Below are 16,619 nucleotides of genomic sequence, written 5' to 3' on the forward strand. Positions count from 1 at the left end.
GGAAAAATCTTCGATAAAAATCTTAGCAAACCAAATTCAACAATGCATTTAAAGTATCATACATCATAACCAAATGGTATTCCAGGAATGCAAGGATGGCTGAATTTATGCAAATTAATATAATTCACCACATCAACAGAAGATAAAAATCATATGGTCATTAACAACAGATGCAGAGAAAGCATTATTTAAAAATACATCTCAATATAATAAAGGGCTTATATTACACACCCACAGTTAACATACTGATACTCAATGGTGAGGAACTGAAAGTTCTTCCTTTAATATCAGATACAAGTCAAGGCTGTCCACTCTCACCGCAATTATTCAACATAATATTAGTAGTCCTAGCTAAAATAATTAGGTATGAGAAATATAAAAGAAATCCATGGAAAAGAAGTAAAACAATCACTATTTGTAGAAGACATAATGATATACGTAGAAAATCCCAAACACTCCACTAAGTAACTATTAAAAACAAATCAGAACAGTAAAGTGGCAGACTATACAATCAATATAAATAAATCGGTTGTATTCCTGTACAGAAACAACTGGAAGAGAAAGACATTTACACTTATACCATTTATGATTGCATTTAAAAAGGTAGCTAGCACAAGGGACTATGGCGATGTTTCACGGGTGAATTGGTAGTAGGAATTTTATGGGGACTATACCTGAGAGGAGAAATCAAACACTATACAAAATTGAACAATGATGTAAAATAAATATATAAATATTAAAAAAATAGAACAAGTACTACTGATATTTATACGGAAGCAAAAAGACCCTGAATAGCCAAAGCAATCTTGACAAAAAAAGAGATATTATGCTCCCAGATTTCAAACTATATTACAAATTTATTGTAATCAAAATACGGCATTGGGAGGGGAAGGGAGACACACACAGACGAATGAAATAGAATTGAGAGCCCACAAATAAATCACAGTTGTATAGTCAGTTAACATGACAAAGTAGCCAAAGTTGTACAATTAAGTAAAAGAAATTCTCTTTAACAAATCGTATTGGGAAACTGGACAGTCACAAACAAAAGAAAGAAACTAGACCAAACATCACAGAATGCACAAAGATTAACTAAAAATGGATTAAAGACTTGCATGTAACACCTAATATCTTCAAATACATCGAAGAAAACATAGACAAAACATTATAAGTCACTGGTGGTCAGGGATGCCTCTAGGTCAAAAGCAGGAAAAACAGCAAAATAAATAGTACTGTATATAACTAAAAAGCTTTTGTTCAGGAAAAAAAAAAAACACAAAAACTATCATAAAAAAAAAAAAACATACAGGTAATGGGAAAAAATATTTGTACATCATGCATCTGACAAGGGACTAATATCCAAGATCTACAAAGAACTCATGCTCAACAGAAAAATGAGCAGAAGAGCCAAAAGGGAATGATTTGGAGAAAAAGAAACCTTTTTCTCCAGGGTTGGTGGGAATGGATACAGGTTGGCCCAGATGGGAAACAGTATGTAGGTTTCTCAAATTATTTTATAAAAAGATCTACAATAAGATCCTGCAATTCTACTACTAGCTATTCACATGAAGATGACAAGATTACAGAAATACTAATTTCAAAAGGATATATGCAATCCTATGTTCATGAAGCACTATTTACAATAGCCAGGTGATGGAAACAACCTAAGTATCTTTCCAGTAACCTGGATGGAACTGGAGAGGATTATGTTAAGCAAAATAAATTAGGAGAAAGACAAATACCAGATCATTTCCCTCTTGTGTGGAATATTAAAAAACAAAACAAACGAATAAACAACAGCAAACCCTTGAAATCACACTGAACTGTGGCTACCAGGAAAGGGAGGTGGAGGACAACAGCAAAGGGAGATGGGGGACTCAATGGACAATGTTGGAAGATTATTGGTGTGTGTGGTTTGGTAACACAGTTACAGAGGTGTGAGCCTAACCTCTAAAACATATAGTATCACAAATCATGTTAAGTGAATAACTAAACATAGCTTAAAAAGAAAAAAGAAAAAGAAGTCTATTAATTTACAGTTATCATAATATCCTATCAATTAAAAACTCACCCGTTCTAACAATTTTTGAAGCTTTAATGCTTTTTCTTCCCGTAACTTTTCCCTCAGCTGCTGTGCTTTCATTTGCTTTTCCTCAAGTTTCTTCTTAGATTCTGCGATTGTTCTATTAATACAAACAAATGGACAGGAGGCACAAATGTTTACATAATAAAGTCAAAAATATTCTCCTTAGTCGCCAAAGTTTATAAAATAAATATACAATATATACAAAACTAATTTGGGGCTAACATTTCAGGAAAACATCATCACTTTTCAATGGTTCTGGAACTGTCCTAAAGTAAAGTGTCTTAAAATGTTATGCAGCAGCGCTACATGTTGAGAAAGTAGCTGGCTTCCTTTCTGTGAATATTCCAAATCGATTCCAAACGTCAGACCTTTTACGAGATGGTGAGGAGAGTTTCTCATGCATGTGAATTCCATGTCCTGGAGGTCTGGCAGGTTCCTCCTCTACAATATCTCCCCAGGATGTATTTTGACGCCAGGATTCACGGGCTGTTCAGAAAAAACAAAACCACTGTTACTGTTTAATAACAGAGTTCTATAAAAATATGTTTTGCAAACAGATTTTTAAAAGGCATCAGCAGTTCCTCTCCCTATTATTTTTATTTTTGCAAAGAAACTACACATAATAAAATAATCTATTTTTTTACAAACATACACACAATACCTTCATAGTCTGCAAGGACATCATTCCAGTCCATAGACATACCACAGAAAGATACACTCCCACTGCCCACGCTGGCCTAAAAGGTAATAAGGAAAATTGAAAAACAAATACTTGGATACAATCATAACCTTAAAAATTAAACTACATATGGCATTCTCAAATCTTTGCTCATACATTTCACTTAATAAGATGATTCAAAATCATAAAACAGCCATATGCCTGTTATAGTCACAATAATCACCAAGATAAAAATACACCATAGCCTATGTATTTTAAGAGGAAGACAAGACTACTTGCCATTAACAGCAGATACAAATGAAATAATTTTAAGACATGTATATGCCTATTAATATCACTACATAAACTGGCATATTCAGAGCACATATCAAAAGAGCAAGATTACTTGTTAGGCATTACAATTTAATGGAAAAATATCTGAAACTCAAGTTATTTTTATTCCTTAAGAAATCCCTCTTATCAAGATATATATTCTCATTGTATAGTGACAGCAAGGCAGTGTGTTTGCTTATTGTTAGAGTAAAATAAGGAAAATTTCTTGAATTCTTTTTCAGTCTCTACAATTATAATCTGAGTAATGTTGAGTTCTAATTTTCCTTAATTTCAAGTTATTGATTTGTAAAATGAAAATAACTTTTAACTTGTCAACTGAAGTATATATATAAAACACAAAGTAAAGATAAAATGCTAAAAAAAAAAATGATGTGCTATTGATTATTGTACAAATCTCAATTACACTCAAAATAATAATGATTTTTTTAATGATTTAAAATAGAACTAGATGAATGCTAAGTCCTTTTGGCCTAAAAATTTTATTTATGAATATAACTTTTGAACAATTATGTTAAAATATCTAAAAGCTCACAGAAAAATCACTGTCGTTGTCAGTTTCAATGTTAATATCATTGTTTTCTTCAGCTTCAATTTCTCTAGTTAACTGTTCCTCTTCAGCAATAGCACTAGCAATGGCTTCTTCATTGGCCTTTTCTAGACGATCAGCTAACTCTTCTTTTTTAGCAAGAACTTCTGCCATGGACTACAAAGTTAAAAACAAACAACAAAGAAAAATCATCACTTGACCCAAAATTTAAGTAATCATCTCGTTTTTTATGTTCAAATGATATTCAAGAGGATGCCTAAAATAGCAGGGATCTAGAATTACAAAACCTGGGGTAGTATAGATTCAACCACCGCCTCGCTATGTGATGTAGAAGTTTCCTAAAACTAGTATCTATTTTATATTCCATAAAATGTTACAATAACCATGACTTACCTTCTTAGACTGCTGTGTATGAGAAACTGTGAAGTTATATAAATAACAGGTATTATTATTAATTAAAAATGTAAATTTCATTTAAGTGCAGAAATTCAAACAATTATTGATCAAATATCTTAAAATGGGAACAAAAAGGAATAAATGCTATAATCATGATGATACTTTCTGAACATATACACTTTATTTTAAAACATTAGAAATAACACAAACAATATCATTAATAAATGTGACATCATTAATTAATAAACACCTACAATAAACTAAATATGTATACTATATCCTTTAAGGGAACACTAGAAAAAAAAGAATTATGGCTAATAAGCTAACACAGGATACAAATTGGAAATATGAAAGAGGAGAGGAAATAAAAGGTGTAACAAAAAAAGGGGGTACCAAAAACCAATAATGAAATTCCATGGAAATAATCTAAACACCTTAATAGATATTGTTACATTGGATAAAAAAAGAAAACACAACAATAAGCTCCCCATAAGAAAACTGCATAAAATATGAGAATACAGATTATAAATAAGAGTTACCTCACTAACACTAATCAAAAGAAACTAGTGGCTGAGTTTATAGCCAAAATAATGATTTCATTACTCATATACAACTTTACTATTTTCAAAATGAAAAATCAAGTATCTCCATATGTCATTATTTCTTAATTTAGAATTTTGTATTACAAGTTAAAATTTCAGTATAAACTTTAATGGAAAAAAGAAAAAACAGATCAACAGATCCACAGTAGGTAGGCTTCATATTAGCACATTTTTACAATATTGTCAGAAGTTGACCATAAACAGAAAGGTTTTCAGCCGCTTTTTGCTAAATTTCTGTTAAATAAGAAGAATATAAGTTTTGGTTTTTTTTTTAACTTTACCCAGCTATTTGTTTTTTTTTTTTTTTTACTTTACCCAGTGACAATACTGTATTATGGGAAAACAACAACAAATAACCATTCTCTCTCCACTGCAGCAATTCTCCATGAGCCCTCACTGAGAATCCAAAACAAAGAGTGGTTTCTGTAGAGTGACCCATAGAAGGACCTCTGATGTACAAACCAAATTAAGAAATTGTTTTTAAGCCATGATTTAATTAAAATTCTCTAAGACCTTTAAGGACATATTAATGTTCGCCTTAAAAGCAAAACTTTTTTTCAAGTACATAAATGTGACCCGCAAAATAACCAATGGTTATAATACACAGAAGCTTATTTCCACATGTGATCAAAATTTAAATGTTTAAGGAAGAATTTTTAAAGTATTTTTATGGGATTTTTTTTTTTTAAGTATGGGATCTTTTTCCTATTTTGATATTTGATTCCTACAGGATCAATTTGCAAAATAAGTTTAATATGGTAGAGCTATGACAACAAAAAATATAAATGTAACTAATTTCTATCCCATACTAAACACACTACTTATAAGACCATAATTATATTTCACCACTTAAAGCTTACCTCACTTAAAGGCCTACATTAAAAAAACAAATTGCTTGTAACTCCTTATTAAAGGAATCTAAGTATTTGTCTTTCTTTTTTTAAATGTTTATTTATACATATATAATTTTTACATTATTGTCTTTCTTATTAATGTAAAGCTTATTTTTCCCTTAAACCAGAAGTTATTTCTCTCTATAGAATGTATAATCTGGTCTAATACCATCTGCTGATAGCATCTTTCAGCATAACAAGGCATTAAGTTTTCAAAAAAAAAATGGGTTACAGAGATCATTTACAAAATAAAATTTGAATAGTTTTTTTCAAAAACTTTTTATATGGTATTATTTCTTCTTAAAGTTACTAAGTAACTTCAACATTCCTCCACAAAACAAAAAGTTTAAAGTTACTAAGTAACTTTAAAAAGAAATAATTCCAGGGCCTCCCCTGGTGGCGCAGCAGTTGAGTGCTGGTTCGATCCCTGACCAAAGGCGAGGGTCCCACATGGCACGCAGACCTCTACTGCCGCCTGCTGCTCCCCTCAGCAGTGTATTTCGTCAGTCTGCCTGTTCTGTTCCCTGCTCTGGCTCTGGTGAATTCTCTCACCCTCCTGCACTTCTGTACCCAGTGCTTGTATAAATAAATAAATAAATCTTAAAAAAAAAAAAATCCATATAAAAAGTTTTCAAAAAAAAAAAAAACTATTCAAATTTTATTTTGTAAATGGTCTCTATAATCCATATTTTTTTCAAAACTTAATGCCTTGTTATGCTGAAAGATGGTATCAGCAGATGGTATTAGACCAGATTATACATTCATAAAGTTACTTTTAAACAAAACTAGACTGACCTATTCTAGATTATCTTTAGGTTAAATATTTTAATAATAAAGCAGGAAATAGGAAGAGATAAGCATAAATGAGTAGTCATCCCAAACCATAAACCAATACATTCTAAACCAATGCACATAAATTCTGCAATAGGGATGGTAAATGAATCTTATCCTAAAGATCAACTCCAGGCAAATGGTAGTAGCTATCTAAAGAAAATTATCTAAAGATAATTTTCAAAGGCACCTTCTCCCAACCTCAGAGTGCTAGAGGTTACAGACAACTTTATTTATTTATTTATTTTACTTATTTATGCATACAAGAACAGGGGTGTAGGCCAGAGGTACGGGGAGTGAGAGGATTCACCAGACATACAATGGGGAGCAGAACAGGGAGATCTACTGAAATACACTGCTGAGGGGATCAGCGGGTGAGACAGGAGAGGTCTGCTGTGCCATGTGGGTTAGCTCCCTGGCCGGGGATCAAACTCATGTCATCCTGGCAATAGCTTGATAGCACTGAGACTTTAACCCTTGCGTCACCAGTCAGGTCCCGACAACTTTATTTTTGTTGGTTTAGTTTCTTAATCCTAAAGAACATCTGATCAAATCGCATACAAGCTCAATGATTTTGAACAAGTTACTTAAATCACAGTCTTATTTTCTTCCTCCATAAAACAAGAATCTTAGCTATATCAAAAAACTACCTTAAGAATAAAATATTACTACGGAATCACATATATAAAATGCATTGTTTAAAAAAGGGCTTTTACTATTATCGAGGTTTATATCTCTTTAGTATATTTACTCAGAATTCTGATAAGTTGTTCTTACCAGGTTAGCAGCACTCACATTTGAAATATCTGAAGGGTCCATTTCACTTTCTATCGGTGCTTTCTCTGCTGAAAGTTTATCCTCAGTGATTTGCAAAGATGTGTCCACTTGCTGAGTAACTGAAACATACTCTGAATCAATGTGAACAGCAGGTATTTCCGAAGTTCGCATAGAATTGTCTTGTAAGAAACTACTGCCAGTGGTCTTGATATCATCCAATGTACTCACTGTGAACTAACAAAATATATTTGAAGAATGAATGAAAGATAATAAAAACTCTAGAAAGTTGATTATATTTACAAAAGGTATTTAACATGGCTTTTACAAAGACTGTCTATATCAAAAGAAGGCATTTTTCATCAAAATATATATTTTAAGGGTGCTTTACTAAAAAAAGAAACTTTCTCTTTAGATAATCTTAACATAGTATGTAAAAGTATCAACTGAAGACATAACACCAACCTCAGCTCTAAAAGAGAAATACACCATACAGAAGTACAGATTATCTGATCATGCAGTCTCATGCAATTCATAGTATTTAGGTTTCAACATCCTGCACACCTCCCTTTAGGAATATTTAACACAAACCAACAGAAATGTGAAAACAATCTAAAATAAATACAACATTGGCACTGGCCAAATACCTATCCATTTCTGCAAAATTTTCTGGTGTAGTTACTAGGAACAGGCCTTTAATTTCAGTTTCTACCAGATTACAGAAAGGTAGGTGTGATATTTTTCAACTATACTCAAAATAATGAGCTCCAAGTACAAGAAATAAAATGTATATTGGTGAATTTAAAAGTCACTCACATCACTACTTAAATAAATATTATATAAACACTGCAGTAGCCATAAAACCCCCAATTTGATTATTTATATAAATATTAAACGTGGCCAAATGGTATAAACTACTTTAAAAATACTATTATTACTCAGAACTTAAAGTGTCCCAAAGTGTTGATTTTAGCAAAAACATTATTTAAATTGTATCACATTGTTTATGTTGTCATCAACATTATATATACATCAGTCACCATGGTTTATAATCTCCTTGGCAATATTTATATTAGCATTACTGAAGTTTACAATATAGTCAACCCTGTTTGTTAAAAAATCAATACCATTTATATAACAATATCAAAGCTAAACTGTAGAGTTGAGAAAAGATATAAATATACTAATTCCATTTTTAGAGTAACAGTGGAGAAAACAAGTATTATTAGTTTGGCCACCATAACAAGTGAACTTTTATACTGAAATATTTTAGCAATAGTTTAATTTCTCAAAAAGTTCTATGCATGCATTGCTCCTGCAAAACATGTAAGTTTATTCATTACATAAAACAGCATAACTTTAATACTGTTCATTTAATACAGCTAAAACACACTTTGTAAAACTACCAGATGTTAAATGATTTTTCAGTGATTTTCCTACATTAGAAAGTTTTTTAAAGTTTACACTAAAACAAAATGTACTGATATCAAGGACTCTGCTCCATATTATGGGAAATTAAAAGGCAACACAAGATATTGCTCACAAGGAGCCTCCAATCTCATGTAGGCATAAAACACACATACATTAAAGAATTAGGGAACATGAGGCATAATGTAGGATTAAGAGCCATCATCATTACTAAGGAAAACATGGAAGTGGAGTTACAGTTTCTAATAAAAATAAATATCCTAGAGTTAGAGAATTTTTAAAAACAGATTTTATTCTACACTATTAAATATTACAACTATTTTATGATTTAGTTACTTAAACTATGTAGCAAATCAAAAAATATATTAGTCATTTACATAAAATCATACTAGTTGAACATGAATCTTTACATGAACAAATATCTTTAAAATGTATTCCTTCATCAACTAAGTAACGAAAATCTCAGAGACTAAAAAAAGTAACAGGATATTAACTTTAAGAATTGCATTAAATATTAGCAAATTATATCTGAATAGCAACAAGTAAAAGCAGAACAAGTACAAAATGATCCTTATTTTCACCATTTTAAATAAACTAAATGAAGAACACCAGTTCAGTTAAGTAATCAAAGGTAACAAATTTGATTGAGTTGATAATCATGATACCACATGTGACACTAAAGACAAAACACTTATTCCATCAAAAATACATAAGGTAAATTGAATAATGAACAAAAAACTGAAGGACATCCCACCAAAAAAATCCTGAAACATAGTCTTCAAAATATTAATATGAAAGACAAAGATATGCTGAATAACTGTTCCTGGTGAGCAATATTAAATAAACAAAACAACAAACCACATGTGACTCTAGATTGGATCTTGGAATAGAGGTTTAAAAGTTCTATGAAGAAATTATTGGGACAATTGGAAAATTCTGAATATGGATGATAAATCAGATATATTAGTTAATGTAAATTTATCTAAATTTATCATTACAGTGTAGTTATGTAAGAATTCCTTTATTTTATGAGATACATGCTATAGTATTTGAAGGTGAATGGTGATGCTTATCCATGTATAGGACACAATATATGTATTTGACTCATAAATAGAGAAAGAAAAGGCAAAAATAAGACATGTGTATCTAGGTAAGGAGTGCAGGAGAGTTCACTGTTCTATTGTTGCAACTCTTCTGTAGATCTGAAATTTTTCACAATAAAAAGTTTAAAATGATGTAGAATAATGAGACATTCCAGCATAAAAAGGCATTAAAGAATTTTCAGATTGTACTACCTGGGTTCTTTCAGCAAGAGGATGGTCACAAGAGTGTAATGAGTCTTTGGGCCGAGATTCTATGGTATTAGAAGGTTCATCTCCAACAAATTCATCTTTTTGTGTGCTTTCATCAGGTAAAAGATGTACATTTTCTTTATCACTGTCATCCTTTGACCTTAATGCATCTCTTGCTAAGGAAACTTTTGGCATCATTACTGTTGATCGTGAACGAACAGGCCTTCCTCTCTGAACAGTCTCCCATCCTTCAGCATCCTTCCGTTCTATGCAATTCAGGGAAGAATATTAATCAAGATTTTTTTTATGATAAAAATTTCCAAATAACTAGAAAATAGAAACATTTAGAACCTAATTCCCATTAAATCTAATTAATAAACATAACACAAATTATTGTGCAATGTGTGTTTTGTGTAGGGTATGTGTGTATAATCACTAATCCCTACAACTAAACTATAGGGTAGTTATAATTATCCCTATTATTCAAAAGATAATACTGAAGTTCAGATTAAGATTGGCTCAAAGCTACACAGTCAGATAGAAATAATAAACATTTATATAGTATATACTATGTGACAGCACTTTCTAAGTGCTTTACATACAATAACATATAATCTTCATGAAAACCCATAAGATGAATACTATCATCTCCATTTTATCAGAGGAAACAGAGAGGTTAAATTTTTTCCCAAGGTCACACACCTAGTAAAGGTAAAGCCAAGATGCAAGTCCAGTGAAATTGGTTCTGGGGTCCATGCCCCCACTGGTTATGAATCCCCCTCTTTCAGAATTCAAATATAGGCCAGCTTCAAAGCCTAAATTCCTTCCTCTATCACAATACTATACCAAACCTTAACTTTCAAAAAGGCACTTCAATGATTGTAAGTCTACTGAATGTTAGTTGAAGGAGGCCTGGGGAATCTAATCCAATATTTCAACACTTATACAAGGAAATCAAGGGTCTGTGTCCAAAGTCACATAGTAAAATGGCCTAAATTAAGTAAGACTCTCTCACTAAAACGTCTGAAAACGTCACAGCTTGAGGTGTATCTGTACATAAGCACAATTTAAGTTTTATAGGCTAGCTATAGTCTTTCAAATTTAATACAAAGATTCCAGTTTTGGTCAAGATGGAGTAGCCATACCTGAACAAAACACACATCAGCACTGAAGATTTTGAGAAATAGGAAAAAGTAGGTACACTTCTGTGATACCTTACAATTTGAAAAGCAGCACAACAGTGAGTTCTGAGTTTCCTTATTGTTTTCAAATATATTCCAAGCAACACTACAAAAGCCTACAACTCAGAAGCACCACCAGAAATACACAAAATAGGTATCAGCAAAACCTGTCAATAATCTCTAAAACTGTCAATACACTGAACTCACTAATAAAAAGACACAGAGTATCTAGCTGCATTAGACTACTGCCAGAATGTCCCTAAATACACCTAAGTAACAAGGATAAACATAGACTGAAAGTAAAAGAATGGAAAACAATTCTGCACGCAAATGGCACCCAAAGGAAGGCAGGAACAGTCATACTTGTACTAGGACAAAACAGACTTCTAGCTTTAAAAAGTAACAAGAAGCAGAGATAAAAGGAAGGTGGAAACAGCCATACTTGTAATTCAGACAAAATAAATTTCTAGCTTAAAAAAGTAACAGAGACAGGGATAAACACTACATAATGATCAAGAGAACAACACATAAAGAAAATGTAACACACATCAATATATACTCACCAAACAATGTGGCACCAAATTACATCAAACCACTACTATCAAATCTAAAATCAGACACTGGAAAAAATACATAGGTGGTTGAACACTTCAACAGCCCACTCTCACCAATGGACACCAATGAAACAAAATATATAAGGTTGTAATTGCTCGAAAGAAAGAACATAACATTTGGATCTAGTTGACTAGACTCAAATAAAGCCAAATAAATATTTCTGTCAATTGCACATAAATCTTTGACCTGGACTGACACATACTGCATCACAAGACTATATCAAAAAAGTTTGTAAGACAGAAAACATACCAAGTATATTCTATGGCCATAAAGGTACTGAACTACAAGTCAACTACTAAAAGAAAACCAAGAAAATACTTTCATACATGAAGACTGAACAATACACTACTAAATGAGTGCTGGGTTAATGAGAAAAACAAGGCGAGATTAAAAAATAAATAAATAAACCAAACCTCAGGACAAATGATAAGGACACAACCTTTCCAAATGGATGAGACACAGCAAATGCAGCAGTAAGAGGGAAGCAGTAATAAGAGGGAAGTAAATAGCAATGTAGGACCACATTAAAAAACCAGAGAGACCCCAAACAACCAACCTTGTTGTTCATCTCAGGGAACTGGAAAAAGAACAACAAAAAAATCCAGAAGTCAGCAGAATGAAGTAATAAAAATTAGAAAAGAAATAAATGGAATAGAAATCAAAAGACAATGCAAAAGATCAATGAAATAAAAATCTGGTTCTTTGAAAAAAATAAACAAAATAGACAAATCTCTAGCTAGGTTCATTATGAAAAATTGGGAGAAAACTCAAGTAAATAGGATCAAAAATTTAAGAGACATTACAACAAACACTGCAGAAATTCAGAGAATGATAAGACATTACTATAAACATTTATATGAAAACAAATTCAACAAACTAGATGAAATAGACAGATTCATAGAATTAATACAATCATCCAAGCCTGAACATGGAAGAAATAGAAAACCTAAACAAAACAATCACAAGCAAGGAAATTGAAAGAGTATTCAAATCTCTCCCAAAAAACAAAAGTCCAGGACTGCACGGCTTCAAAAATGTGTTGTACCAAACCTTCAGAGATGCTAATACCTATCATGCTCAAGCTCAAAAAAGAGAGAAAGAATTATTCCAAATACATTTTTAAGAGGGCAACAATACACAACTATCAAAACCAAACAAAGAACACAAAAAAGGAAAACTACATAACTATCTAATGAGCACAGATGCAAAAATACTCAATATAATTGTAGCAAACTGAATCCAACGATGCATTAAAAAGATAATACATCATTACCAAGTGGGATTTACACCAGGGACACAAAAGTCAATGTAATTCACCACATCAACAAAACAAAAAGCACATAATCATATCAACAGATGCTGAGAAAGGATAAGGATATGGTTAAGATTCAGCATTCATTTATAATGAAAACCCTAGAAAAATGGGATAAATGGAAACTATCTTAACATAATAAAAGCTAGATATGACAAATCCACAGCTAGTATCATTCTCAATGGAGTAAAACTGAAAACTTTCTCACTAAGATCTGGAACAGACAAGTATGTACACTCTTACTACTACTATTCCACACAGTATTTAGAAGTCCTAGCTAGGGCAATTAAGCAAGAGAATGCACTGAAAGGAATTTAAATTGGAAAAGAAGTAAAGCTATAATTATTTGTAGATGATATGGTAATATACAGACAACCCCCAAAATTCTATGAAAAACCTAACTGAAACAATAAACAAGCTCAGAAATGTGGCAGGATACAAAGTCAGCACATAAAAATCAGTTGCCTTCTTAAGAAAACTATCCCATTTATAATTTCAGAAAAAAAAAAAAAAAAAAAATATCCTGGACACACACCTAACAAGGGAGGTAAAGGACCTATACAAGAAAAACTATAAAACATTGTTAAAAGAAATAGAAGAAGATACAAAGAATTGTAAAGTTATTCCCTGCTCATGGACAGGGAGAATCAATATTGTCAAAATGATACTATATTCCATATTATCTCTGTGAATAATGGAATCAGATAAGAAATGAGTAACAGAAAGAAAACATGAAAATTTCAAAACACTTAAAAATTAAACACATTTCTAAATAATTTATGGGTCAAAGATGAATTATCAAAAAACTTTTAAAATACACAGGTATGAATGAAGCTCAATCAAGATGAATAGTCTTACATTTTTAAAAACACTATTTTTAATTTTTTTAAAGGATTAACACCATTTTACACAAACTATTTAAGAAAACAGAAGAGGAAGGAATACTTCCAAGTTATACAGCAATTATTAACCTAGTACAGAAATACACAAAGACCACACATAGAAACTACATACCAGTACTTCCCATAAATTCAGATGCAAAAATCTTCAACAAGGTATCAGTGCATCATATGCAGCAACGCATAAAATGAATAAACCATCAACAAGCAGAATTAATTTCAAGTATGCAAACATGGTTCAACATTCAAAAATCAATCACTAAAATCTACCTCTGTCAATAGGCTAAATCAGAAAAGTCATAAAGCCCTATCAATTGCTACAAAAAAAGTATTTCACAAAATCCACAATCAATTCATTAAAAAAACTCTTGTTAAACTTTAATAATTGAAGGAACTAACTCAACTGAATGGAAAGTCTCTACAAAAAAAGCCCTACAACTAATACATAGTAAATAATTTACAACCAGTGCATTATTTCCCCCAAGATCTAGAACAAAGAAATGATGTCTCTTTGTTGAACCAAGCTCCTTCAACACAGCATGGAAAGGAAGAGATTATTAAAAAGACAGAAAAATTTCAGTGGCATTTTCAAAGGAATAGAACCAAGGTTATTGAAATTCATATGGAACCACAGAAAATGCCAAAATAGCTAAAGCTCTCCTGAAAAATGAAGGTATTGTACTTCTGGACTTCAACTATACTTAAAAACCATAATAATTAAAACAACATGGTACTAGAACAAAAATATACAAACCAATAGAATTGTCAGCCCAGAAATAAAATCACACATTTATGGAAAACTAATATATAACAAAGGAAAGTGGAACAAGAAAAGCTTCAATGCTAAGAGAATCTGACAGCCACATGCAAAAGAATGAAACTAGACCATTATCTCATGCCATACACAAAAGTCAACTCAAAATGGATGTAGACCTGGATGTAAAACCTGAAACTATAAAATACATAGGCTAAAACACAGGCAGAACATTCCATAGCATAAACTTCTGGAACATCTTTGCACATTCATCTCCAGCAGCAAGGAAAATAAAGGAGAAAATAAACAACTGAAACTGTATCAAACAAAATGCTTCTGTATGTGAAAGAGACATCCTACTAAATGTGAGAGTATTTACACACCACATTTGATGTCATTGAGGCCAAGCAGAGAACTAAGATTCCACCCACCCTAAAACAACAAGACAATTTGAGTCAGTTTTCCCTTCACTTTGCCCCTCCTTTGTGTCATTAGTGCCTAGTAGCAGCATCTATTCTGATGGTCAAAGTGATGCCCCGATGTTGCCGGATAGGTGTCACAAGGCTCAATTAACAGGAAACTGTATCAGAGTCCCAGAAAAGGAGAGAGGGTATAAGACTGAATAAGTATCTGAAAGAACAGCTGAAAACACCCCAAATTTACCAAAAGACATGAAACTCAAGAAACAAGCAATAAATACAAAAGATATTTGTGCTAAAACACAAATACAAAGATGTATGTGCTAAAACACATCATAAAAAAAACACTGAAAAGTGGAAACAGAGAAATTCTGAAAGCAGCCATACAGAAAAAATACATTATCAATAGAGAAACATCAATTCAAATGACAGCAGATTTCTCATCTGAAGTATCTGAGGTGACGAGGAGTAGCACATTTTTCAGGACTGAAAAAAATCAATCACAAATTCCATATACAGGAAATTATACTTTACGAATGAATTGTAAATAAAGGCATTCTCAGATGAAGGGAAAACTAAGACAATGTATCTCTAGCAAACTTGCCCTTAAAGAATGACTAAACAAAGTCCCAAAGGAAAATGAATGTATTAACATAAGAACATTTAAAAGGTCAAAAAGAAAAGAACAATGGGATGCTACAAATAAGTTGGATATAAGAAATTATTCCAATTTTCATGAGTTGTTTTTTTTTTTTTTAAAGATTTATTTATTTATTTATTATTATTTATACATACAAGCACTGGGTACAGTCAGAAGCACGGGAAGGTGAGAGAATTCACCAGAGCCAGAGCAGGGAGCAGAACAGGCAGACTGACCAAGTACACTGCTGAGGGAGCAGCAAGTGGCAGGAGAGGTCTGCGCGCCATGTGGGCCCCGCACAGGTGGCTGGGGATCGAACCAGCGCTGCAAAAGCTGCGGGCAGTTTCGCAGCCCAGCGCTCAACCGCTGCGCCACTGGGGGAGGCCCTTCATGAGTTTTTTTAACTATACTTGACAGAGAAAAAAATATTACAACACTCTCTGATGTACTCATTATAATTAAGAAAATTTTAGCAGTGAAGACAATAAAAGAACCAATTACAAGGTTTCTATATTTCACTCGGTGTTGTAATACCAAAAACAGTAGGAAATAACTTGCGTATGTTAATGTAATACCTCAGACAACAACTACAAAAACTACACAAGCCAACACACTCCAAAACGCTATAAAATAAATCAAAGTGGAATTAGAAAAAAATGTTCATTACCCACAAGAAGGCAACAAAACAGAAACAATGGAAAGACAAACAGCGAAAAAGTAAATCAAATGTCAGACTTAGGCCCTAACTATGAAAATCCATCATACAAACTAATGGTCTAATATATCAATTAAAGGTACATTATATTCATATATGGAAAGATTCAGCAAAATAAAGATGTAAATTCTTCATAAGCTGATGAACTGTAATGTTATTTCTATCAAAATCTCAGCAACATTTTTTAGACCTAGGGAAGCTTATTCTAAAATTTACATAGAAA

At 32.0% G+C, this 16,619-nt stretch overlaps 1 protein-coding gene across 3 annotated transcripts in view; it reads right to left on the minus strand.

Annotated features, from left to right (window-relative positions):
• SCAPER (S-phase cyclin A associated protein in the ER) overlaps positions 1-16,619 on the minus strand; it is a 196,622-nt gene that overhangs the window by 64,376 nt on the left and 115,627 nt on the right. For 2 of the 3 annotated variants that reach the window (XM_054699974.1, XM_054699971.1), the window contains 6 exons: positions 9,865-10,127; positions 7,145-7,378; positions 3,631-3,801; positions 2,748-2,823; positions 2,455-2,572; positions 2,072-2,183 (listed from right to left, as the gene is read on the minus strand). In XM_054699974.1, the coding sequence (XP_054555949.1) occupies positions 2,072-2,183; positions 2,455-2,572; positions 2,748-2,823; positions 3,631-3,801; positions 7,145-7,378; positions 9,865-10,127 (974 nt within the window). The remainder of the gene's footprint in view (positions 1-2,071; positions 2,184-2,454; positions 2,573-2,747; positions 2,824-3,630; positions 3,802-7,144; positions 7,379-9,864; positions 10,128-16,619) is intronic. The other variant, XM_054699972.1, reaches the window with a different exon arrangement.

This window comes from Talpa occidentalis, unplaced genomic scaffold (assembly GCF_014898055.3).
Source record: "Talpa occidentalis isolate TD23 unplaced genomic scaffold, MPIMG_talOcc4v2.1 talOcc4.11, whole genome shotgun sequence".
NCBI lineage: Eukaryota > Metazoa > Chordata > Mammalia > Eulipotyphla > Talpidae > Talpa > Talpa occidentalis.